Here is a 26,396-nt window from a genome sequence, read left to right on the forward strand (position 1 = left end):
AGAAATAGTGATCACAAACAATTGCTAAACAATAAAACATGTAACAAGCCACAGCAATATGAATTATAATAGCTCCATGTTTCCGTGCCTTGTGACCAAAAATGTCCGTTGGAAACTCTTTGAAAGCCGGTGCTGTACACTCTTTAATTTTAACATTTTTAAGCAATGGAATTATCGTTTTGGGTGGAGCTGCGTGTATCCGTGTTGTCACTGGTGTTTCTGGTGTTTTTGAAGTACTGTTGGAATTCCTGGTTCGGATGAAAAGAGATAAAAGAGTGTCAGTGAGAATTAGCAAATTGGTTCATTTCTCTTCTGATATAAAATACAACATTTCTAACAGATAATTTCTCATTCTAACATTGTAACTAGTAACTATTAATAGCAAGTTATCAATATTATTTAGTGTACCAAATAAAAAAAGGCGAAAAGTTAAATCTTTTCAAAATACATTTAAACCATTCTTTTCTTTATTTAATTTTAGCGAAATTGAAGGCAATAACTGTAATAACTAGTGAACTGTTCTTTTAATCCAATCCAAGTAAAATCCTACTCTAGCAAATCTTGTGCGATAAATGCGGAGTAAACCCGGCCTCTCACATTCTATGTTATTCATTGAAATTCTAGCAAGTACCCAATGTTTTTGAACTTTGACCATCAATGGATTGCCAGTTCGAGAAAAACATACATCTTTTACATTATTGTAGTAACCACCACACATTAACGAATTAGTGATAAATAATTTGTTTCTAAAAACTTTTGCGTATGATTTACCACAAGGCTCTGGTAAACAAATTGGTTGGATATTCCTACTGAACTCAACTGGTTCTTTCAATAATAAAAGAGTGATATTGTTTTCTTCTGTTCGAAAATTGAAATCCGGATGGATGTAACTTTTTTCAACTTCAATTGTTTTGTTGTTCCATTCGGCACCTAAAACAACTGTTAAGTTTCCACTAAAAATGAATGTATAATAAGCCGTAGTCAAGACCCACCGATTTGAAATCAAGACACCACTACACAATTTGTAATTTCGACCTGCAAATTCTATTGAAACGTAGAATGGCACTTGTCCTGGGTTTGTATGGCGACCACAGATCTGATCAGTCAATTCATTGTCATAAGATTGAAAATTTCTCTGTGATTTTCCATGAGACCACGGGAGGCCGTTTGAAATGATTGGTAATGTAAGCAACAAAAGAGGTACGAATAAATTCATTTCAAATGTGTCACGAGAGATAGATGAAAATAAGAACTGACAAAGAGAATCCTTTCATTGGTCTTTAAATAGAAAGCGCTTCAATCTTCTTAACGAGTCATAAACAGTTTAAAAACAAGTCAAGAATTTCAAGAATCAAGAATCAAGAATGAAACTCTATTGGTGATAAGTGGTTTGAACAATGTTTCCCTCCATTAAAAAGATAAACAACAACAGATTCAAAGAATTTCCAATTCATCTTTTAAATCAGAAAAGTCATCTAGTATAATATCAACTCCATTAACTTGCTCATCTCCAAGTTCAACAATAAATTGAAAAGATGGCGAGAAAAAAATCAGTCATCTTGTTGAGTACATATGACCAATTATCTGCACCAAAAATATTGTTACTCAAATTCAATGTTTGACAAGTAAAGTTTACTTTTGATGCCAGATTCGTTACTTCAAACATCAAAAACTTCTTCAACTCAAACATATTTATAATATAATGATTTTATTTATTGCACGGAAAAAAGGATGAAAATTTGATTGTTTCAAAATACAACTATTTTTTTAAATTTAATTTTAGCATAATTGAAAGTAATAACTGTAATAACTAGTGGATTGTTCTTTTAATCCAGTCCAAGTGCAATCCTACTCTAACAAATTGGGTAAGACAAATGCATGGTGATATAGGATCCTGACAACCTACATGTATAATATTCTTTGAAATTCCAGCAAGTACCCAATGTTTGCCAACGTTGACCATCAATGGATTGCCAGGCCAGGAAAAACATAAATCTTTTACATCATTGGAGTAACCAGCACACATTAACGAATTATAGATAAATGCTTTGTCTCTAAAAAATTTTGCTAATGATTCACCACAATAATCAGATCTCATTATCGGCGAAGTGGTTATTTGCATATTTGAAGGTGATTTTCTCTCCATTGGATCTTTAAGAATAAAGGAATAAACAATGTTAATTTTTAAGAATGAATAAAGAAAAAGAATGAATTACTCACTTAATTTTCCCCAGACAGCCAATGTTCCATGGCGACCATAAAAAGTTTCATCTTCTCCAGGCTCTGGTAAACAAATTGGTTGGATATTCCTACTGAACTCAACTGGTTCTTTCAATAATAAAAGAGCGATATCGTTTTTTTTTGTTCGATTAGCATCCGGATGAATGTAACTTTTTTCAACTCCAATTGTTTTGTTGTTCCATCCGTCACCTAAAACAACATGTATGGGTCCAAAAACACTGGATGTACACTGGGCCGCAGTCAAGACCCATCGATTTGAAATTAAAACACCACTACACTCTGTGAAAGTTAATTTTCGAATATTCACTTCTATTGAAGCGTAAAATGGCATTTTTCCTGGGTTAGTATCGCGACCACAGACTTGATCAGTCAATTCATTGTCATAAGATTGGAAAGTCGATTGTGACTTTCCATGAGACAAATGGAGTCCACTTGAAAGGATTGATAATGTAAGCAACAAAAGAGGTACGAATGAATTCATTTCAAGTTTGACTAGAGATAGATGAGGATGAGAACTGACAAAACGATTCTTCATGTATTGCCTTTAAATAGCAAGAACTTTAATCTTCTTAAGAAGTTATAAACGGCTTGGAAACAATTCATATTATTAATCCTTTCAGGAATCAAGAATCAAGTTTTATTGGAAATCAACCTCGTTTAAGTTTCCCTTTTGCATCTGTAGCAGTAGGAATTCGTCCAAGAGAAAATTGTAAAGCATCGAGTTGAACTTTTTTCAAATGACCACGATAATTAGTTAACGCAATAAAAGGATCTCTTAAGTCTCGGGTTTTTTTGTGGTATCCTTCGCATTCTTGATCAAAGCCAAGTGAGATAATAAAGCTTGAGCTTATTCATAATAAGACCCTTTCTCAATCAATCTTTTGAATATCAAATCAGACTCTTTTAAAACATTTTCTGGTAAACTAAGATTCGATTCGTTAAATCTTTCAGTAGTAATTTTCACAAAAGCTGAGCACAATTCATCTAAAGTAGTTGCTTCATCTTCCACCAACTCCCGAATTTCCTCTGATCCATCTACCCGCGGTCCTCCTGTATCCGTTGAGTCCTCCAGGTAATCATCAGGGTACTCGTATTCTTCTTGGTCACCTTCATCTTCCCTGAGAAAAAGATGTTATAAGATAAATTAGCAATTAATTAAACAATTTTTGATTTAAAATTTACTCTAATATCACAGTGACTTTATCATTAAACTCATCAAGAGTATATGAACAATTATCTTCACCAAAAACATTGCTACTCAAATTTAACGTTAGGCCAGTGAAAGTTTTTGAGGAATCGCCAAATACTAATAGATCAACAATTCCTTTACCTCCGATCTCATTACCAAGCCATTTCAAACTCAAGTATCATTCATGGCATTCAAAATAAATGAAAATCCTCCTTTCTTCAGTAGACAATCTGAAAAGTTGACTTGTTCGATTTGTTCCGTTTTTAAAAGGTGTTGCGTGTTATTCTCGGCAGTTATCTTATCAAAGTGGAGATTAAACAACTGATAAAGATGAAAATGTCCAATGGAAATCTTAAAAATCCCCATTCAAATAAGATAACTGCCGAGAATAACGCGCAACACCCTTTACAATGCCTCAACAATGATTCGCCCCTCCAATGGTTAATGTGTTATATTGTAGCCACAATATTTCTTGGATAAAAAAAAAGGTGAAAATTATAATCTTTTCAAAATACATTTCAACTATTTTTTTATTTAATTTTAACAAAATAAAAGGTATGAACTATAATAACTAGTAAACTGTTCTTTTAATCCAATCCAAGTAACTTGCTACATTAAGATAAACCTGGGGTAAAACCGGCCTCTCACAGTGTATGTTATTCATTGCAATCCCAGCAAGTACCCAATGTTTTTTAACGTTGATCATAAACGGATTGCCAGGTCCAGAAAAACATACATCTTTTAGATCCTTCGAGTAACCAGCACACATAAACGGCCCAACGATGTTTATTTTCTCGAACCCAGCTTTTATGTATGATTCCCAACAATCATCTTCTCTAATGATCGGCAAACTGGTTATTTGCATATTTGTAGGTAATTCTCTCTTTTGAGAATCTTTAAGAATAATGGAATAAATAATTCTTGATCAGTATGAAATAAATTGAATAGGGATAGGTTCACTCACCTAGTTTTCCCCAACCAGCAACTGTTCCATGGCGACCATAGAAAGTTTCATCTTCTCCAGGCTCTGGTAAACAGATTGGTTGGATATTCCTACTGAACTGAACTGGTTCTTTCAATAATAGAAGGGCGATATTGTTTTCTTGTGTTCGACGATTAAAATCCGGATGGATATAACTTTTTTCAACTCCAATTGTTTTGTTGTTCCATTCGTCACCTAAAACAACTCGTATGGGTTCAAAAAAACTGAATGTACAATAGGCCGCAGTCAAGACCCATCGATTTGCAATCAAAACACCACTACACTTTAAGAAACTTCTGGGTGCACCATCTACATCTATTGAAGCGTAGAATGGCACTTGTCCTGAGGTAGTAGCGCGACCACAGACCTGATCAGTCAATTCATTGTCATAAGATCGGACTTGATCGTAAAAAGTCGATTGTAACTTTTCATGAGACAACTGGAGTCCATTTGAAATGATGGGTAATGTAAGCAACAAAAGAGATACAAATGAAGTCATTCTAAGTTAGACGAGAGATGAATGAAGATGAGAACTGACAAAACGAATCTTGTCGTTTTGTCCTTAAATAACAAGCGTTTCAATCTTCTTAACGAGCCATAAACGGTTTAAAAACAAGTATGAGTTAAAACAAAATTCTTAATCCTATCAGGAATCAAGAAACAAGGCTCTCCCTGAAATTGACCTCCCCCCAATGATTAAACCATTGATTATTATTAATATTACAAGAAACTGTCGCGATCATGGCTGATCGCAAGTTACGTTTAACCGCTTATGCTAAATTCAATCCACATTTAAAAGACTCAATTTCTTGTGAAGAAAACCATCGTCAATAAAAACTAAAAAATACAATAGATAACCTGAATACAGCTGAATAAAATCTAATTTTGATCTTTGAAAGTGATTTTATCAAAAACCTACAGAGAATCGTAGAAATCTTTTAACTACACGAATGTTTCAGTTCTTATAACCCTAAAAGTTCATCAGGCTTCAAGATTTTTAAGAATAATTCAATGAAGAATATAGGAATCGGAGCCAGTCTCTGGTAATCCACATCAACAGATATCACCTTCACCTTGCGCTGATGCCGATGAAATTGATGAAAGAGAAAACTCAGCATTATGAATGATCCTTTAATTGATCAAATTGGCTGAAAATGGAAGTGCAGAACCGTCAAAATGTTTAACCTAGTTTAGTTAACCTTGATAATACACACATACAATTTATAAAGTCAAAACATCAAATTTTTGTGTAAAAATTGTAACTAAACGGAAAGGATTCTACTGGTAATTTTTGCACAGACTGAAAGCCACGATTGAGCTTCATGTGCAAAAAATAGTCAGAGGTTAATCAGAATTTAGGTTATTGAGAAATTCTCGTTTAAACAGGGTAGGGGAAAAATGCAGAATCCGTATTTCGTAGCATTGTGTTTGGGGGAAACACTTTTTGGTTATTTAGTTTAGTGGATTATTGTTGCACCAGGAATATATGAAAAACTGTCTTTCGAGTGAAGAGTTTTGTTAAAAATCTGGAATTGAACTGTCCCATAGCGACCATAAAAAGTTTCATCTTGTCCAGGTTCTGGTAAACAAATTGGTTGGATTTTCCTACTGAACTCAACTGGCTCTTTCAATAATAAAAGAGCGATATTGTTTTCTCCTGCTCGTAAATTGAAATTCGGATGAATGTAACTTTTTTCAACTCCAAGTGTTTTGTTTCTATTCGTCACCTAAAACAACTTGTAAGGTTCCAATAAAACCGGACAGCTATCTTGTTAGATTAAACTAAAAAATTCATAAAAAGTCTTTTAAAATTCACAATTGTATTTTCCTCAACCTACTTGAAGCTTTTACTCTCATCTCCTTCGCTCCCCTTTAGCCCTTAACGCAAACAAAGATACACGGGATGACATTAATTAAAGCTGTCCAAATGTTGCCATGAGATTTCGACTCTTCTTGGTCACCTTCATCTTCCCTGAGAAATAGATGTTGAAAGATAAATCATCCCTTTTGATTGAATACTTACTCTAATATCACAATGACTTAATCAGTCATCTTGTCAAGAACATATGAACATTTATCTGCACCAAAAGAATTGTTACTCAGATTCAATGTTTGACCAGTAAAGTTTACTGAGGGATCGCCAGATTCGTTATTTTAAAGATCAAAAACTTAAACATTCAACTCAAACATATTATAATAATTATATTTATTGGACGGAAAAAAGGGTAAAAATTTAAATTGTGTCAAAATACATTTAAACTATTTTTTTCTTTATTTAATTTTAGCAAAATTGAAGATAGTAACTGTAATAACTAGAGAGCTGTTCTTTTAATCCAATCCAAGTGAAATCCGACTCTAAGATACATGTGGGGTACAACAGGCTCATAACAATCTACATGTATGTTTTCCATTGAAATTCCAGCAAGTACCCAATGTTTTTCAACGTTGATCATCAATGGATTGCCAGGTTGACAATTACATACATCTTTTACATCGTTGGAGTAACCAGCACACATAAACGAATTGTTGATAAATGATGTGTTGGAATAAATTTTTGCTAATGATTCAGCACAATCATCAGATCTAATTATCGGCAAAGTGGTTATTTGTATATTTGAAGGTAATTTCTTCTCAAGAGTTGTATCTTTAAGAATAAAGGAATAAAAAATGTCAATTGTTAAGTATGAATAAAGAAAAAGAAAAAATCACTCACTTAGTTTTTGTCGGCCAGCAACTGTCCCATAGCGACCATAAAAACTTTCATCTTGTCCAGGTTCTGGTAAACAAATTGGTTGAATATTCCTACTAAACTGAACTGGTTCTTTCAATAATAAAAGAGCGATATTGCGGTCTTCTGTTTGATCGAAATTCGGATGGATGTAACTTTTTTTAACTCCAATTGTTTTGTTGTTCCACCCATCACCTAAAACAACTCGCAAGGGTCCAGAATTGAATGGACAATCCGCTGCAGTCAAGACCCATCGATTTGAAATTATTACACCACCACAAGTTTTGTATTTCCTGCTTAGAAATTTGTCTTGCAAAAAAGCGTAAAACGGAACTTCTCCTGGATAAGCATCGCGACGACCAACAACACGGCCAATCAATTCATTATCATGAGCCCGAACTCCACAATAAATAGTTTTTTGTGACTTTGACAACTGAAGTCCATTTGAAATGATTGGAAAGGTAACAAGCAAAAAAACTCCAAACAAAGTCATTCTGATCTTGACGGAAGATAGAGTTGGATGAGAACTGACAAAACGAGAAGATTTGTTTTGTCTTTAAATAGCAAAGGATAGTAATCTACTTAGCTAGACTTAAAGAGTTTAAAAACAATTCGGTAAACTAAAAGTTGATTCATTAGATCCTTCAGCAGTAATTTTCACAAAAGCTGAGCACGATTCATCCAAAGTAGTTTCGGGCATTTCTATGTGTCGTAAGTTGTCCAGACTCTTATAGAGACAAAAACAAATAAACAGCAATTCATCTAAAGTAGTTTCTTCATCTTCGAAACTCCCGAATTTCCTCCAGGGTCAATTGGATGGTCAAAGTAAATTATCACTAGTTAGCCTGTTTGTATCAACATCAATTTGAATTGAATCGAAATTTGTAGATCAACTGACCATCCAAAATACATAATGGATGTATGAAAAAATGGCTATCCAAAAGACGGACATGAGAAATGTAACCAAGTAAAGGTTAGTTCTTGTTTTACAGTTTGGTATCGTGTAGAAGAGAGTTGCATGTAAAGGGGCAATGATACACCATCTAAGTACTGGTAACCAGCCTTCAACAACTGGATTCAGTACAAGAGACCAATCTTCAACATTGGGACTCGAAGTGATTCGTTCATGGGCAACTTTGGACAAACCAGATGCGTGATCGCCATCTTCTCTGCCTTATAATTAAATTATGGTCATCGTTGTTTTCATTATTTTCGTTGATATCGTATAATTGGCTGCTGCCCGAAAACGAGTTATGGTCGGAAAAAGACGTTTGTGTTTTATAATAACAATCTGAGCTGATTCATAGAGAGACGTTGTATTTGGATCCATGGATAAAGCTAAACCTGAATAACCAGAGTAAGGTATGACTGGTAAAGTTTTGGACAAATTTTTAAGTATTGATTTGAGACAGTTAGACTAGACTCACAGGCACCATTGAATAGTTAAATCGAAGGTGCACTTCTCAAGAATATGTTGTGAAAAAATCAATTAATTTTGATAAAAAATTATCAAGTTATGGCCTTAAATGGACAAAGGCGTGATTTTGCCTTTCGTTAAAAACCTAATATTTTCGATTGAAAGGTTCAGGACACTATCGAAACAAAATTTCCCGGCCATTCGGTAAAAGACCAAATTTTTCATCAATTCAGAATCGATTTTTTAAAAAAGGACCTCGATTTCGAATATCATTCGAATCAAAGAGATCAGAAGGCCACTCTGCTCCTGTCGATAAAATCTTGATCTTTTATTAAGCAAAAATCTTTTTCGATATTGGCTGTTACTAAATCACGGATTTGATGATTAAAATGCATAACCACAATGTAACCAACGTAAAAAATCAACATAAGGTCTGATTCAAAAGTGGTTACTTCTCCATCATAAGCAACCAAAATAAGGACTGAAACAGTGAATGTATAGTAAGTTAATTAACTTACAAATGCACATTCTTCGAGTGATGTTAAGAAATAGTGATCACAAACAATTGCTAAACAATAAAACATATAACAAGCCACAGCAATATGAATTATAATAGCTCCGTGTTTCCGTGCCTTGTGACCAAAAATGTCCGTTGGAAACTCTTTGAAAGCCGGTGCTGTACACTCTTTAATTTTAACATTTTTAAGCAATGGAATTATCGTTTTGGGTGGAGCTGCGTGTATCCGTGTTGTCACTGGTGTTTCTGGTGTTTTCAAAGTACTGTTGGAATTCCTGGTTCGGATGAAAAGAGATAAAAGAGTGTCAGTGAGAATTAGCATTAGTGAGACAATTAAAGAAAGAATATGTAAATCACATTAAAATTATCAACTATTTTTTTCTTTATTTAATTTTAGCAAAATTTAAGGTAACAACTGTAGTAACTAGTGAACTGTTGCTTTAATCCAATCCAAGTAAAATCCCACTCTAGCAAATCTTATGCGATACATGTGGGGTATACCCGGCCTCTCACATTCTATGTTATTCATTGAAATTCCAGCAAGTACCCAGTGTTTTTCAACTTTGACCATCAATGGGTTTCCAAGTCGAGAAAAACATACATCTTTTACATCATCGGAGTAACCAGCACACATTAACGAATTAGTGATAAATAATTTGTCTCTAAAAAATTTTGCGTATGATTTACCACAATCATCAGATCTAATTATCGGCGAAGTGGTTATTTGCATATTTGAAGGCGATTTTCTCTCCATTCGATCTGCAAGAATGAAGGAATAAACAATGTCAATTTTTAAGTATGAATAAAGAAAAAAAATGAATCACTCACCTAGTTTTTTGAAGCCATTAACTGTTCCATGGCGGCCATAAAAAGTTTCATCTTCTCCAGGCTCTGGTAAACAAATTGGTTGGATATTTCTACTGAACTGAACTGGTTCTTTCAATAATAAAAGAGCGATATCGTGTACTTGTGTTCGTGGATCAAAATCCGGATGGACGTAACTTTTTTCAACTTCAATTGTTTTGTTGTTCCATTCGTCACCTAAAACAACTCGTATGGGTGCAAAAAGACTGGTTGTACAATAGGCTGCAGTCAAGACCCATTGATTTGAAATCAAAACACCACTACAAAATTTGTAATTTAGTCCTGTCAATTCTATGGAAGCGTAGAATGGCACTTTTCCTGGGACAGTATCGCGACCACAGACTTGAGTAATCAATTCATTTTCATAATATTGCAAAGTCGATTGTAACTTTTCATGAGACAACGAGAATCCATTTGAAATGATCGGTAATGTCAGCAACAAAAAAGATACAAATAAAGTCATTTTAAGTTAGACGAGATAAAGATGAAGATGAGAACTGACAAAACGAATCTTGTTGTATTGTCTTTAAATAGCAAAACCTTTAATCTACTTAACCTAAACGGTTTGAAAACACATCTTTTATTAATCGAATCACAAAGGGTTTAAAAACAAGTCGAATTATAATTCCTTTCAGAAATAAAGAAGCAACTCTGTTAATTAGTTACTCTATTTTTCTGATCATCAGAAGGATCATCAACCCAACATTATGAATGATCCTGCATTTGATTCAAATCATAGTGATAATTATGGGAATGATTTTGAGTCCGAAGATATTGTAAATCAGAAAAGTCATCTACAATAACATCAACTCCACACACCAACTCCAATCTATTTAGCTGGACTTAAACAGTTTAAAAACAAGTCGGCATAACTTCAGAAATAAAGAATCAAGCTTTATTGGTGACTAGTTATTTAAACGTTTCATTGAAATTTTTTATGTCTTTGTACATATTTGTATTTTTAAATTACAATTTAGGTAAACAAAGCTTGCATTAGTTTATGTTCAAGTTTCCCTGTTGTATCTGTAGCATTAGGAATTCGTCCAAGAGAAAATTGTAAAGCATCGACTGAATTTTTCCCGGTTTTTGCTCAAAACCGAGAAGGAAAAAACAGCGAAAGACAGAATAGCGAAAGCAAAATAGAGAAAGTCAAATGCGCGAAAAATATCGATGTGCGTATTGCTGTATAAAAGCATGAAATTTCATTTTTCTTTTTTGTTTGATCAGTTCGTAATTAGCCATGACTGAGGAAACAATTTGATCGGTATAGATTTGAATGCATAATATATGCCTCTTATATCTCATCTACTTGCGGTTTTCCAGTATCTGTTTAGTCCTCGAGGTTATCATCAGGATATTCGTATTATTCTTGGTCACCTTCATCTTCCCTGAGAAAAAGATGTTCAAAGATAAATAAGCAATTAAATAAAAAATGCTGAATTAAAATTTACTCTAATATCACAATGATCACAATCATTCAACTCATCAAGAATGTATGAACAATCATCTTCACCAAAAACATTGCTACTCAAATTTAACGTTAGGCCAGTAAAGGTTTTTGAGGAATCGCCAAATATGTTAAGAAAGCAAAAAAATGTTAAATACTGAACCAGAGTCGAAAAATACTGACGAATCACTTATTTTGACAAAAAGGTAACGATTTCTATGGCTCCTGGATTCTCGAGTCGTATACGACCATAAATTTATTGAAAGACTTCAAGATTTTATTTTACTCAATGCTCATCCTAAAAATATCCTTCAAATCGTAAACCATTATTACAGAATGCATTTTCAAATCTTCCTGAATCACTCTCCAAAAAATGAGTTTATGATTGGACATCAAGACGGCAGACTAAAACATATTTTGAAAATTATATTTAATGTACCAAATAAAGAAAGGTGGAAACTGAATCGTTACGCAATACATTTCAACTATTATATTTTTCTATTGTGCTTTTAATCCAGTCCAAGAAAAATCCAACTCTAAGGTAAGCATCGAGTGCATGAGACCTCCAACAGCTCATGTTAGCCACTGTGATTCCAGCAATTACCCAATGTTTTCGAACTTTCACCATCAACGGATCACCAAGTGTAGGACATGCATCTTTTGGTCCTTCCGGGTAACCAGCACAAAATAAGGAATCAGTGAGATTTTTGTCAATAAATTCAGGTTTATCGTAAAATCTTCTACAATCACCAGATCTTATAATCGGCAAACTGGTTGTATGCATACTTGAAGGTAATTTTCTCTCTGTTGGATCTTTAAAAATAAAGGAAAAAATAATCATTAATTATTGGTATTATCGAAATAAAGAAAAAATGACTCACTCCGTTCTGTCCAGCCAGCCAGTGTTCCATAGCGACCATAAAAAGTTTCTCCAGATTCTGGTAAACAAATTGGTTGGATATTCCTACTGAACTGAATTGGTTCTTTCAATAATAAAAGGGCGATATTGTTCATAGGTGTTTTGCGACCTAAATCCGGAAGGAAGTGCGCTGATTCCACTTCAATTGTTTTGTTGTTCCATTTGTCACCTAAAACAACTCGTATGGATTCAAAAGAACTGAATATAAAATGGGCCGGAGTCAAAACCCATCGATTTGCAATCAAAACACCACTACACAATGTAATGATGTAATGCCTGATTGGATCATCTGCTTCTATTGAAGCGTAGAATGGCATTTTTCCTGGGATAGTATCGCGACCACAGACTTGATCAGTCAATTCATTGTCATAAGATTGGAAAGTCGATTGTGACTTTTCATGAGACAATGGGAGTCCATTTGAAACGATGGGTAATGTAAACAACAAAAGAGGTACGAATGAATTCATTGCAAGTTTGACGAGAGAAAGTTGAAGATGAAAACTGACAAAACGATTCTTCATGTATTGCCTTTAAATAGCAAGAACTTTAATCTTCTTAAGAAGTTATAAACGGTTTAAAAACAAGTCATATTATTAATCCTTTCAGGAATCAAGAAACAAGTTTTATTGGGAATCAGCCTCGTTTAAGTTTCTCTGTTGCATCTGTAGCAGTAGGAATTCGTCCAAGAGAAAATTGTAAAGCATCGACTTGAACTTTTTTCAAATGACCACGATAATTAGTTAACAATAGATTGACCTCTAAGTCTCCTGGATCCATCTTCGCTCTTAATCAAATTCGTGTGAGATAATAGAGCTTGAGCTGATTCATAAGAAGGCCTTTTCTGAAGTCGATTTATTCAAATCTGCATTTTCACGAAAGTTGAACACAATTAATCTAAAGTAAAATAGTTTCCTTATCTTTGACCAACTCTTCAAAACTGCTTCAACTGTGCAAAAACAGACCGAAGTTCAAACTTTGAATCCAATTTTGTCAAACTTATACAAAATTGCAGCAAAAGTCAGTGGTAAAAAAACAAAAGTACTTTTTGATACCCTTAATAAATCTGCTCATTTAAGTAGTTTTATTTGATTTAAGCAGCTTTGTATTTGGCTGTTCTGACTTTGGCCGTTTTGCGACCAACACATTTCAACCTCTCAGGTATCATTCATGGTTTCCTAAATAAATGGAAATCTCCCGTTCTTCAGTAGACAATCTGAGAGGTTGGGTTGTTCTAGCTTTGGTTTAGTTTTTCCTGGATTCTCGCGTCGCTTACGACCACAAAATGATTGAAAGAATTCAAGATTTTATATTACCCAATGCTCAACCTAAAATTTATCTCCTTAAAATCCTAAACCATTATCACAGTATGCATTTTCAAATCTTCCTGAATCACTTTCCGAAAAAGAGCTTTTGATTGCATACCAAGACGGCAGACTCAAACATATTTTGAAAATTATATTTAATGTACCAAAGAAAAAGAGTGAACATACAAATCATTTCAGAATACATTTCAACTATTATATTTTTCTATTGTGCTTTTAATCCAGTCCAAGAAATATCCGACTCTAAGGTAAACATCGAGTGCATGAGACCTCATACAGCTCATGTTAGCCAATGTGATTCCAGCAATTACCCAATGTTTTCGAACTTTCACCATCAACGGATCGCCAAGTGTAGGACATGCATCTTTTGGTCCTTCCGGGTAACCAGCACAAAATAAGGAATCGGTGATATTATTAGCAACGGTGATATTAACCTTAGGTTTTGCGTAAAATCTTTCACAATCTTCAGATCTTATGATCGGCAAACTGGTTGTATGCATACTTGAAGGTAATTTTCTCTCTGTTGGATCTTTAAAAATAAAGGAAAAAATAATCATTAATTATTGGTATTAATAAAGTAAATAAAAAATCACTCACTTAGTCTTTCCCAGCCAGCCAGTGTTCCATAGCGACCATAAAAAGTTTCATCTTCTCCAGGCTCTGGTAAACAAATTGGTTGGATATTCCTACTGAACTGAACTGGCTCTTTCAATAATAGAAGGGCGATATTGGGCATGGGTCTTTCAAGACTGAAATCCGGATGGAAGTACACTGATTCCACTCCAATTGTTTTGTTGTTCCATTCGTCACCTAAAACAACTCGTATGGGTGCAAAAGAACTGAATATAAAATGGGCCGGAGTCAAGACCCATCGATTTGCAATCAAAACACCATTACACAATTTGAAATGCTTGGTTAGATGATCTACTTCTATTGAAGCGTAGAATGGCATTTTTCCTGGGATGGTATCGCGACCACAGACTTGATCAGTCAATTCATTGTCATAAGATTGGAAAGTCGATTGTGACTTTTCATGAGACAATGGGAGTCCATTTGAAACGATGGGTAATGTAAACAACAAAAGAGGTACGAATGAATTCATTGCAAGTTTGACGAGAGAAAGTTGAAGATGAAAACTGACAAAACGATTCTTCATGTATTGCCTTTAAATAGCAAGAACTTTAATCTTCTTGAAGAATCATAAACGGTTTAAAATGATTCAAATCATTCATTCTTTCAGAAATCAAGAATCAAACTCTATTGGTTAATATTTGAACAATTTTATTAGATTTCGTTGTCTGAGTGTCGTATTTTGTTTACAACTCAGAGACTGCATTGACTTTTGGTAAAGTTTTCGTGTTGCATTTACCGATAGCAGTAGAGACAAGTCATATTATTAATCCTTTCAGAAATCAAGAATCAAGTTTTATTGGGAATCAAACGTGTTGTATCTGTAGCAGTAAGAATTAGTTCAAGAGAAAATTGTCGAAAGCATCGAATTGAACTTTTTTCAAATGTTAACTTTTTTTCAAATTAGTTAACGCAATAAATGGGTCTCTTAAGTCTCGAGTTTTTTTGTGGTATCCTTCTTCACTCTTGATCAAACCAGTGTGAGATAATAAAGCTTGAGCTGATTTATAAGAAGGTCTTTTCTCAATTAATCTAGTGGTTAACAAATCAGACAATTCATATTACTCTTGGTCACCTTCAACTTCCCTGAGAAATAGATGTTGAAAGATAAGTTAGCAATTAAAAAGCAATTTTTGAACTAAAACTCTAATATTCACAAACTTATTTCTAAACCATATTAAATTGTTGCATTAGTGGACAAACAAATTGTCCAGCAATCCGCACCGAAATAACTTTCTCTTTTGAGTTATTCTCAATATTTATATTTCATGGAGGAAATAATCAAAACCAATCAATTAACCAACTGCTGGTGGTACTTACCTTATCAGAGACGAGTTTTAATTCCATTTTTGTATTCATGTAACTGTGAAAAGACAAAAGTCTGTTTGTGTAAGGAAACGATTTTGTGAAAGATGAGTAGAGTAGACAAAATAAAAGGAAGATAAAGTGTGTTGAAGAGGATAGTTTAAAAAGGTGAAAGGTATTGGATTCATCATCATGAATAAGGTTTTCATTGAAAGATCAAGCTTATTTGAGTTTACCAGTAATGTCAAAACAGTATTTACACAATTTGTATTCTACTTTTTTCCGAGGAAAACTTTACTTATTAATAATTTTTTCTCATTTAACTTTAAACTTTGCTGATTTATTATGTCTATGTAATGCTCTAACGCCTATTGAGTAATTAAATATTTCATAATTGAATTATTAATGTATTTTTCCATTCTTTTGTTCTCTTCTTTCATTCCATAGGTTGCGGAGCGGGCTCTCTACTTTTGGCATAACGAATACATATTAAGTCTAATCGAGGAGAATTCAAATACAATAATGCCAATCATGTTTCCAGCATTATATAAAATATCTAAGGAACATTGGAACCAGACGATCATTGCACTTGTTTACAATGTTTTGAAGACATTTATGGAAGTAAATTGACTGGAAGTTATAGACAAGAAAGACAAAAGTGCGTCTCTCTGCCAAAAACCTCTGGTTGATATTGACTAAATTATTTCACTGCTCATTTCCATTTAGAGAGAAGAGGAAAGAAAAAGAAAGAGACGAGTTATGGAGGAAATTATCTGAATTGGAATTAGATCATAAGAGTGGACAATTAGGAGACGGAAGACTTTAACCTCATTATTATAAATATATTGTATGGAAGAAACAAAGGTGAAAATTTCCGGAATCACTTTCACATGCATCCTAAACACTATCTCAGTAACAATCACAAAAGGTCGATTTAGGAATAACTATTTTGTTGAATCCAGCTTTCCATTAATTTCTCGTCTTCTTCCAGCTTTACTTCCAATGATTTTTGATGAAAAACATTAATTTTAAGGTTAAGTGTTAATAAAAACTAAACATAACGATGATTTCTAGTTTAAATTGCATTTAACGAATAGTTTCAAGTTTTGCTGTAAATTTCAGGGAAATTTCCAAACTGCTTATCACACGATGCAATATTATGAGAGAGAGGAAGAATGTTGTCGTTGTTTGATTTGAGCATTGAATCTTATCAGTTTTTTCGAAACCTTTATATACTGCGGTAAATCTCAACCATCTTTACTTCGCTATCACCAGTTCGTTAATCCCCAGTCAAAACTAGTTTTTAGCCTTTGTTTGTTTGATGTAGACGCAAGACAACATCAACACCAAGAAAACCATCACAACAACCAGACTTATTGGCAAAGCGACCGTACAACCATTTGTGATACATAAAACATTCAACTCTAAACAATCAGTTTTGTCTCCAAATGGTTAGAAATATGTGTCCCGGTGTTCACTAATTGTACCAATCATTACTTCAACTTAGTCTTTTTTCATCTGGTTCATTATCACCATCATTTTGTATACACATCATCATCATCATCATGTCTATTCTTTCTAAATTTAGTATTCCAAATAGATCTAAAATCACCCGTAATCAATGGGTACTGATTGTCGGCTCATCTCTTTCACTGACTCTATGGACTTGTAGTGTACTTTCCAGAGGAAAGTCGAACAGGTAAGATCCAATTAACATTATGCAATGACCTTTTTGGTTTTTTTGATATTTTTTATTGTCTTCGGATAGCACTAATTAATTATTACATTAATGAGACTAAATGGTTACATATTCAATACTAATTAACTGAATCAAGTTAGTGTGAGAGAGGAAATAAATTGAACAAATTGCATGTTTTATCTTTTTTTCGGATATTTGAAAAGTTTATCTGGAGCCCAAAGTGATAGACCTGCTATTCCAATTCATCATCTTAACATGAAACAAATATCATTTCTTCATCTGTGCTCGATTCCTTTTCACACATAATTGCGGAAATTTGCTCACGGATCCCATGATATTCCCATCGATTCAAAACCAGCTTCTGGTACATTCGAACTACGAACATACAAGCATATTCAAGTTGCTTCATCTCCTTGAATTTTTAGTTCGAATGCACCAGAAGCTGGTTTTGAATCGATGGGAATATCATGGGATCCGTGAGCAAATTTCCGCAATTATGTGTGAAAAGGAATCGAGCACAGATGAAGAAATGATATTTGTTTCATGTTAAGATGATGAATTGGAATAGCAGGTCTATCACTTTGGGCTCCAGATAAACTTTTCAAATATCCGAAAAAAAGATAAAACATGCAATTTGTTCAATTTATTTCCTCTCTCACACTAACTTGATTCAGTTAATTAGTATTGAATATGTAACCATTTAGTCTCATTAATGTAATAATTAATTAGTGCTATCCGAAGACAATAAAAAATATCAAAAAAACCAAAAAGGTCATTGCATAATGTTAATTGGATCTTACCTGTTCGACTTTCCTCTGGAAAGTACACTACAAGTCCATAGAGTCAGTGAAAGAGATGAGCCGACAATCAGTACCCATTGATTACGGGTGATTTTAGATCTATTTGGAATACTAAATTTAGAAAGAATAGACATGATGATGATGATGATGTGTATACAAAATGATGGTGATAATGAACCAGATGAAAAAAGACTAAGTTGAACTTAATGAACTTAAGTAATGATTGGTACAATTAGTGAACACTGGGACACATATTTCTAACCATTTGGGGACAAAACTGATTACCTTTTAATTATTTATTTTTCTTAAATTTCAGTGTTAATCAAAACACCCTTAAAAATACTTCCACCATTGGCTAAGCGTTTAAATGCCTTCTCATATGTTCATTTTGTAACGCCTTTCTCCGTAAAAGTAAAACCTTACCACATTGACTTTATCATTCAACTCATCAAGAATGTATAGACAATTTCCTTCACCAAAAACATTGCTACGTCCTAATATTTTACCTCCTCCGATTCTAAACCATTGAGAGCAATATTTTCAAATCTTCGCATGAATCACTCTCCAAAAAAGAGCTTTTGATTGCATATTAAGACAAGAGACTCAAACATATTCTGAAAATTATATTTAATGCGCCAAAGATAACAGGTGAACATTTAAAAATACATTTCAACTATTATATTTCTCTATTGTGCTTTTAATCCATTCCAAGAAAAATGCAACTCTAACGTAAATATCGAGTGCATGGGGCCTCTTACATCTCATGTTAATCAATGTGATTCCAACAATTACCCAATGTTTTCGAACTTTGACCATGAACGGATCGCCACGATCAGGAAAACATACCTCTTTTCGTCTTTTCGGGTAACCAGCACAAAAAAAGGAATCAGTGATATTTTTTTTAATGACTTTTTTGAAAAATTTATCACAATCATCAGATCTGTCGATTGGCAACGTGGTTATATGCATATTTGAAGGTGATTTTCTCACTGTTGGATCTTTAAGAATAAACGAAAAAATAATTATTAATTTTTGTCATCAATAAAGTGAAGGAATAAAACACTCACTTAGTTTTTCCCGGCCAGCAACTGTCCCATAGCGACCATGAAAAGTTTCATCTTCTCCAGGCTCTGGTAAACAAATTGGTTGGATGTTCATACTGAACTGAACTGGTTCTTTCAATAATAAAAGAGCGATATTGTTCATGGTTTTTTCAAGACTAACATTCGGATGAATGTAAAAGTCTTCCACTCCAATTGTTTTGTTGTTTGATTTGTCACCTAAAACAGCTCGTATGGGTCCAAAAATAAATTTTAAACAATAAGCCTCAGTCAATATCCATCGATCTGCAATCAAAACACCACTACACAATTCGTAATGCACGTTTGGTTCATCATATTCTATTGAAGCGTAGAATGGCACTTGTCCTGGGATAGTATCGCGACCACAGTAAATATTTGATTGTTTAATTTCATGGGACAACTGAAGTCCATTTGAAATAATTGTAAAGGTAACTAGCAAAAAAACTACAAACAAAGTCATTCTGTTCTTGACGAAAGATAGATCTAGATGAAAACTGACAAAACGAGAAGATTTGTTTTGTCTTTAAATAGCAACAGGATTTTAATGCATTTAACTAGACTTAAACAGTTTAAAAACGAGTCGGATTAATCACAGGAATAAAGAATCAAGCTTTATTGGTGATTAGTAATTTAAACAATTTCATTAAAATTTTTACGTTCTCTTATGTTTGTGTACATATTTTTGTTACTTTGAAATTACAATTTAGGTAAACAAAGCTTTCATTAGTTATGTTCAAGTTTCCCTGTTGCATCTGTAGCATTAGGAATTCGTCCAAGAGAAAATTGAGTAATTTAATATCTCTTAATTGAATTGTTAATGTATTTTTCCATTCTATATTTCAGCGATTGCGGAGCGGGGTTTGCTACTTCTGGCATAACGAATACATATTAAGTCTAACCGAGGAGAATCCAAATACAATAAGATAAAAAACTATGAAATAAAATAACTAGTCAATATTCCCAAAATGAGACGTTGTCAAGGTTACTAATTAACTAGCGTTGTTTTTGCAAAAATTTTACAAAATTTGACCGAATTATAATTAAAATTCAGTGTTTATTGGACTCAGTGACGATAAATTATCAAAAAATATAAAATTTGTATCAATTTGATCATTAATTACTTCAAGTGTTTGGCCAAAATACGACAAAGGGCTCAGCCAATTTAGTCTCATTTTGGGAATATTGACTGTGATGAATTGTCTTTGAAATCCATTCCAAGAAAAATCCAACTCTGATGTAAATAGCTGGTAAATCACGCTTCCAACAGCTTATGTTATCCAATCCGATTCCAGCAAGTACCCAATGTTTTCCAACTTTTACCATCAACGGATCGCCATGACCAGGATAACATGAAGATGCTTCTCCTTCTGGGTAACCAGCACACAAAAAGGACTCAGTGATTTTTTCGTTGTCTCCAGCTTTTGTGAAAGTTTTCTGACAAGCATCGTATCTAATGATGGGTGGAGTAGTTATTTGCATATTTGCAGGTAATTCTGACTTTATTCGACCTTTAAGATAAAGATATGAATAATTATTAATTAGTATGAAAAATAATTGAATAGGAATAAATTCACTCACCTAGTCTTCCCCAACCAGCCACTGTCCCGTGCTTACCATAAAAAGTTTCATCTTCTCCAGGCTCTGGTAAACAAATTGGTTGGATATGTTTACTGTATTGAACTGGTTCTTTCAATAATAAAAGGGCGATATTGGCCATGAGTATTGCAGGATTGAAACCCGAATAGACGTAAACTGCTTCCACTCCAATTGTTTTGTTGTTTAATTTGTCACCTAAAACAACTCGCATGTCTCCAGAAAAACCGAGCATAAAATGAGCCTCAGTCAAGACCCATCGATTTGCAATCAAAGCACCATTACAAATTTTGTGTTGGTTTTGTAATGTAACGGTTGGATCATAATAATCTATAGAAGCGTAGAATGGCACTTGTCCTGGGATAGTATCGCGACCACAGTAAATAGTAGATTGTTTCATTTCATGGGACAAATGGAGTCCATTTGAAATGATTGGAAATATAATTAGCAAAGAAACTACAAATAAATTCATTCTGATCTCGACGGAAGATAATAGATGAAAACTGACAAAAAGAGAAGATTTGTTTTATCTTTAAACGGCAAGGATTTTAAACTACTTTGTTAAACTTAAACAGTTTAAAAACAAGTCGGATTAATCTCAGGAATAAAGAATCAAGCTTTATTGGTAATTACTAATTAGTAATTTAAACAATTTCATTAAAATTTTTATGTTTTCTTTTGTTCTGTTTACATATTTGTATTACTTTGAAATCACAATTTAGTTGAACAAAGCTTGCATTAATTTGTGTTTAAGTTTCCCCGTTGCATCTGTAGCAGTAGGAATTCGTCCAAGAGAAAATTGTAAAGCATCGACTTGAACTTTTTTCAAATGACCACGACAATTAGTTAGCGTAATAAATGGTCCTCTTAAGTCTCTGGTTTTTTTGTGGTATCCTTCTTCGCTCTTGATCAAGCCCAAGTGAGATAACAAAGCTTGTGCTGACTCATAAGAAGGTCCTTTCTCAATTAATCTTTTAATTAACAAATCAGACAATTCATATTACTCTTGATCACCTTCAACCTCCCTGAGAAATAGATGTTGAAAGTTAAGTTAGATTAGTTCTAAACTGGACGATAGTCTTTGAATCAGACAAATGTTCAGACTCTTCTTATATTCTAGGCTTAGTTCAACGAAAATTCTGGTACACTTGCAAAAGTGTGCAGAATGAAATTTTTGATAAAATGAAGAGCTACAGATGAACTTATTGCTAAAACTTATTCAAAAGTTGCTGTCTGCATGTTTGTTCTTAGCTAAGTTTTAGTCATTCGAACGAAAGTTTGCTGTTTCGATAACTCTGCGTTTATACAGTCAGCCGGTTTCTTCCATTTCAATCCAAACAAAGTTTGGTTTTCAAATTTTGGTCACCTCATGAGCCTTAGTTTCATATAATTCAATTCGTATGATAGTTTTCAGGTGGTTCAACCTCAAATTAAAGCAGCCATTATTACGGCTAATCTCTCCAAATTAAAGTCAAAATAAAAATTTTGTAAAGTAAATTTTGTAACACTTTGGTCGATGTTTATTCCAATATTGCCATATTTTCACTCTTGTTTATAGATTATCAGTTAGTTACACTGGTTTTAAAACTCCAGGAGCAATGATTACCTACCTCTTGGTTTCAGGTACCATTTTGACTTCTGTTCGTCGACCTCTAACCCGGTTGACAATCAAAGAAACGCAATTAGAAGGGCAATTGCGTTACGTGCATTCACGATTGATTGCTAATTGTGAGGAAGTGGCATTTTATCAAGGAAACAACCGAGAAAGATTAACACTGATGTCTGCACTCAATCGCCTCAAAAATCATCTTCATAATGTGGCTATATTTAAATTTAATATAGATTTCTTAGACAATTTAATTGCTCGATGTAAGTAAAACTCATCTTGATCGAAACATTTTTTCTAATGAACGTTTTATCATTTTACTTGTTTTAATATTTACTCGTTTAATGTCAATTCTTATGAATTTTACTATTTGTTTGATTTACTATACTTGACTTTATTTAATATCTTGATCCACTTATATGATATAAATTTCAAACATAGACTCAATTTTTATACCCATAAATCGCTAACAACATAATCATTGTTTCATATCATTTTCAATCGTTCAAAATTATCTAATGATTTATTTTTGATTCTTTTTTTCCTTAATTCATGATAGATTTGATGGTTGTGGAAACTGCTCATTTGAAGAGATTGAAGAGGATTCCGTTCTGGTTTAACTATATGATTACCTTTACAGGTTACAATTATGGATTTGCCTGTAAATTTACGTAATTGATCTGATAAGGAGACAAAATGCAGATTATTGTTTAACAATGAACCAAACAATTCAACAGAGCAATTGAATGATTAATAAAATAATCAAAAGTCAGAATGGGAAATAATTTTAAAATCCGATAAATGATCCGATATTTGATAATGCTGATTCTTGAATTATTTAACAGCAATTTTCAATGTGTGTCATATTGTTAAGGTCTTGAATATTTTTTTCTGCTTATTTGAGTTTACCAGTAATGTCAAAACAGTCTTTACACAATTTGTATTCTACTTTTTCCGAGGGAAACTTTACTTAATTTTTTTCTCATTTAACTTTAAACTTTGCTGATTTATTATGTCTATGTAATGCTCTTACGCCTATTGAGTAATTTAATATCTCATAATTGAATTATTAATGTATTTTTCCATTCTTTTGTTCTCTTCTTACATTTCATAGGTTGCGGAGCGGACCATTATCTAAGGAACATTGGAACCAGACGATCATTGCACTTGTTTACAATGTTTTGAAGACATTTATGGAAGTAAACTCTAAGTTATTTGACGAATTGACTGGAAGTTATAGACAAGAAAGACAAAAGTGTGTCTCTCTGCCAAAAACCAGTATACAAGTGTATTTCACTGCTCATTTCCATTTAGAGAGAAGAGGAAAGAAAAAGAAAGAGACGAGTTATGGAGGAAATCATCGGAATTGGAATTAGATCATGAGAGTGGACAATTAGAAGACGGAAGACTTTAACCTCATTAAGATAAATATATTGTATGAAAGAAAAAAGGTGAAAATTTAAAATTTTTTAATCATTTCAATTTAAATACATTTCATCTTTTCTTTCTTAATTTCAATTTATTCAGATTAAAGAAAGGTTCTTTAAGTGATCAGTGAATTGTTCCTTTAATCCAGTTTAAGAAAAATGTCACTCTGGTGTATATTCCGGGTAGATCAGGCTTCGCACAGCTTATGCCATTCGATACGATCCCAGCAAGCACCCAATGGTTTGAAACTTTAACCATCAACGGACCACCAGAATCACCAAAACAGGCATCTTTTTTCCCTTCTGGGTAACCAGCACACAAAACCGATTCAGTGAGGTATGTTTCTTTGTGTCCAGCTTTTGCATAAGATTTACGACAAGAATCATATCTGATGATCGGCAAAGTGGTTATTTGCAACTTTGTTGGTAATTCTTTTTTTTGTGGATCTTTAAGAATAATGGAATAAATAATTATTGATCAGCATGAAATAAATTGCATAGGAATAAATTCACTCACCTAGTCTTCCCCAACCAGCTACTTTTCCATAGCGACCATAAAAAGTTTCATCTTCTCCAGGCTCCGGTAAACAGATTGGTTGAATATTCCTACTATATTGAACTGGTTCTTTCAATAATAAAAGGGCGATATCGTTTTCCAGTGTTTGACGATTAAAATCTGGATGGACGTAAATTTTTTCTACTGGAATCGTTTTATTGTTTAATTTATCACCTAAAACAACTCGTAAGGTTCCAAACCAACTCATTTTACAATGGGCCGCAGTCAAGACCCATCGATTTGAGATCAAAACACCACCACACTTTTTATATTTAAACATGTTGAAAAATGTGCTTTCTTCTACTGAAGCGAAAAAAGGAACTTCTCCTGGGTCAGCTTCGCGACCACCGACGACACGGCCAATCAATTCATTGTCAGTAGCACGAACACCACAGTATATAGTATATTTTATCATTTCATGGGACAACTGGAGTCCATTTGAAATGATTGGAAATATAATTAGCAAAGAAACTACAAATAAATTCATTCTGATCTCGACGGAAGATAATAGATGAAAACTGACAAAAAGAGAAGATTTGTTTTATCTTTAAACGGCAAGGATTTTAAACTACTTTGTTAAACTTAAACAGTTTAAAAACAAGTCGGATTAATCTCAGGAATAAAGAATCAAGCTTTATTGGTAATTACTAATTAGTAATTTAAACAATTTCATTAAAATTTTTATGTTTTCTTTTGTTCTGTTTACATATTTGTATTACTTTGAAATTACAATTTAGTTGAACAAAGCTTGCATTAATTTGTGTTTAAGTTTCCCCGTTGCATCTGTAGCAGTAGGAATTCGTCCAAGAGAAAATTGTAAAGCATCGACTTGAACTTTTTTCAAATGACCACGACAATTAGCTAACGCAATAAATGGTCCTCTTAAGTCTCTGGTTTTTTTTGTGGTATCCTTCGCATTCTTGATCAAAGCCAAGTGAGATAATAAGGCTTGAGCTGATTCATAAGAAGGTATTTTCTCAATCAATCTTTTGATTATCAAATCAGACTCTTTTAAAACATTTTCTGGTAAACTAAGATTCGATTCGTTAAATCCTTCAGTAGTAATTTTAACAAAAGCTGAGCACAATTCATCTAAAGTAGTTCTTGCATCATCCACCAACTCCCGAATTTCCTCTGCTATATCATCTACTCGCGGTCCTCCTGTATCCGTTGAGTCCTCCATGTAATCATCAGGGTATTCTTATTCTTCTTGGTCACCTTCATCTTCCCTGAAAAAAAGATAGTAAAAGATAAATTGAGATTTTGAGAGCTAAAATAGTAATTAAATAAACAATTTTTGAATTAAAACTTACTCTAAAATAACAGTGACTTTATCATTCAACTCATCAAGAATGTATGAGCAATTGTCTTCACCAAAAAACATTGCTACTCAAATTTAACGTTAGGCCAGTAAAGTTTTTTGAGGAATCGCCAAATATGTTGACTATTAAATCAACAACTTCTTCACCCCCGATCTCATTACCACTGACATCAAGCCATTGCAAATTCTCAAGTATACCAGTATCATTCATGGCTTCCAAAATGAATGAAAATCCTCCTTTCTTCAACAGACAATCCGAAAAGTTGACCTGTTGGAGCTTTGGTTTAGTTTTTCTCAAGGCCTCACCAATTATTCGTCCCCCTTCAGTGGTCATTGTGTTATCACTTAAATTTAGTATTTGAATTTTCTCCTTGATAGCTTCTGATAAAGCTTCGATTCCAGCTAAGTTTATTCCATTTTGAGGCATTTCTATGTGTCGTAAGTTGTCCAAACTGTAGGAGAGACAGAAAGCAAACAAGTGTTAAATACTAAACAAGAGTCACAAAATCACAAATGACTGTCTGGACAAATCACTTACTTGGACAACGAGGCACCTATTTCTTTGGCTCCTGGGTTCTCTAAACGATTGCGACCACAAACAAAGACTTCCAAATTTTTTAAATTATTTAACGCTCGTCCTAATATTTTACCTCCTCCGATTCCTAAACCATTGAGACGCAATATTTTCAAATCTTCGCATGAATCACTCTCCAAAAAAAGAGCTTTTGATTGCATATTGAGACAAGAGACT

General features: G+C 33.4%; 8 protein-coding genes and 2 long non-coding RNA genes across 12 annotated transcripts; 2 read left to right on the forward strand and 8 right to left on the reverse strand.

The window, feature by feature from the left end:
- Nucleotides 1–1,714: 1,714 nt before the first annotated feature.
- LOC107369816 (ran GTPase-activating protein 1-like) lies at nt 1,715–26,395 on the reverse strand. 3 transcript variants are annotated; one of them, XM_089270169.1, is made up of 4 exons: nt 26,184–26,322; nt 25,638–26,097; nt 2,221–3,359; nt 1,715–2,151 (listed from the first exon to the last, which is right to left on the reverse strand). In XM_089270169.1, the coding sequence occupies exons 3-4, from the start codon at nt 2,774–2,776 to the stop codon at nt 1,811–1,813; spliced, it is 897 nt and encodes a 298-aa protein (XP_089126295.1). In that variant the 5' UTR covers nt 2,777–3,359; nt 25,638–26,097; nt 26,184–26,322; the 3' UTR covers nt 1,715–1,810. The 3 variants fall into 3 exon arrangements, with proteins under 3 accessions (XP_089126295.1, XP_089126296.1, XP_089126297.1); XM_089270170.1 differs by lacking the exon at nt 1,715–2,151 and having other exon boundaries at nt 3,164–3,359; nt 26,184–26,395; XM_089270171.1 differs by lacking the exons at nt 1,715–2,151; nt 2,221–3,359 and adding an exon at nt 25,419–25,553 and having other exon boundaries at nt 26,184–26,395.
- Nucleotides 3,429–6,354, reverse strand: LOC107369817 (venom protease-like). The gene is made up of 2 exons (XM_015937794.3): nt 4,395–6,354; nt 3,429–4,324 (listed from the first exon to the last, which is right to left on the reverse strand). The coding sequence occupies exons 1-2, from the start codon at nt 4,909–4,911 to the stop codon at nt 4,002–4,004; spliced, it is 840 nt and encodes a 279-aa protein (XP_015793280.2). The 5' UTR covers nt 4,912–6,354; the 3' UTR covers nt 3,429–4,001.
- LOC149094896 (transmembrane protease serine 9-like) lies at nt 6,512–10,879 on the reverse strand. Its single transcript, XM_089266097.1, has 6 exons — nt 9,903–10,879; nt 9,500–9,833; nt 9,076–9,337; nt 7,815–7,867; nt 7,126–7,694; nt 6,512–7,056 (listed from the first exon to the last, which is right to left on the reverse strand). The coding sequence occupies exons 1-6, from the start codon at nt 10,399–10,401 to the stop codon at nt 6,725–6,727; spliced, it is 2,049 nt and encodes a 682-aa protein (XP_089122223.1). The 5' UTR covers nt 10,402–10,879; the 3' UTR covers nt 6,512–6,724.
- LOC107369841 (chymotrypsinogen B-like) lies at nt 11,526–12,969 on the reverse strand. The gene is made up of 2 exons (XM_015937820.3): nt 12,267–12,969; nt 11,526–12,198 (listed from the first exon to the last, which is right to left on the reverse strand). Exons 1-2 carry the CDS (start codon nt 12,823–12,825, stop codon nt 11,867–11,869), a joined length of 891 nt encoding a protein of 296 aa, XP_015793306.3. The 5' UTR covers nt 12,826–12,969; the 3' UTR covers nt 11,526–11,866.
- Nucleotides 13,747–14,782, reverse strand: LOC107369840 (chymotrypsinogen B-like). The gene is made up of 2 exons (XM_015937819.3): nt 14,224–14,782; nt 13,747–14,155 (listed from the first exon to the last, which is right to left on the reverse strand). The coding sequence occupies exons 1-2, from the start codon at nt 14,780–14,782 to the stop codon at nt 13,815–13,817; spliced, it is 900 nt and encodes a 299-aa protein (XP_015793305.3). The 3' UTR covers nt 13,747–13,814.
- LOC112539648 (uncharacterized) lies at nt 16,078–16,345 on the forward strand. Its single transcript, XR_016201034.1, has 2 exons — nt 16,078–16,219; nt 16,288–16,345. It is a non-coding gene; the product is annotated as an uncharacterized LOC112539648 (long non-coding RNA).
- LOC149094897 (uncharacterized) lies at nt 16,691–18,739 on the forward strand. Its single transcript, XR_016200941.1, has 2 exons — nt 16,691–16,951; nt 18,377–18,739. It is a non-coding gene; the product is annotated as an uncharacterized LOC149094897 (long non-coding RNA).
- LOC107365631 (transmembrane protease serine 12-like) lies at nt 18,671–19,602 on the reverse strand. The gene is made up of 2 exons (XM_089270175.1): nt 19,128–19,602; nt 18,671–19,058 (listed from the first exon to the last, which is right to left on the reverse strand). Exons 1-2 carry the CDS (start codon nt 19,600–19,602, stop codon nt 18,730–18,732), a joined length of 804 nt encoding a protein of 267 aa, XP_089126301.1. The 3' UTR covers nt 18,671–18,729.
- LOC149094898 (serine protease filzig-like) lies at nt 20,265–21,135 on the reverse strand. Its single transcript, XM_089266079.1, has 2 exons — nt 20,721–21,135; nt 20,265–20,650 (listed from the first exon to the last, which is right to left on the reverse strand). Exons 1-2 carry the CDS (start codon nt 21,133–21,135, stop codon nt 20,265–20,267), a joined length of 801 nt encoding a protein of 266 aa, XP_089122205.1.
- On the reverse strand, nt 23,893–24,739 carry LOC149094899 (chymotrypsinogen B-like). Its single transcript, XM_089266082.1, has 2 exons — nt 24,286–24,739; nt 23,893–24,215 (listed from the first exon to the last, which is right to left on the reverse strand). Exons 1-2 carry the CDS (start codon nt 24,737–24,739, stop codon nt 23,893–23,895), a joined length of 777 nt encoding a protein of 258 aa, XP_089122208.1.
- Nucleotide 26,396: the final 1 nt, after the last annotated feature.

Source organism: Tetranychus urticae, chromosome 1 (genome assembly GCF_039701765.1).
Source record: "Tetranychus urticae isolate SD_2017Ah chromosome 1, NJAU_TeUrti_SD_1.0, whole genome shotgun sequence".
Taxonomy (NCBI): Eukaryota; Metazoa; Arthropoda; class Arachnida; order Trombidiformes; family Tetranychidae; genus Tetranychus; species Tetranychus urticae.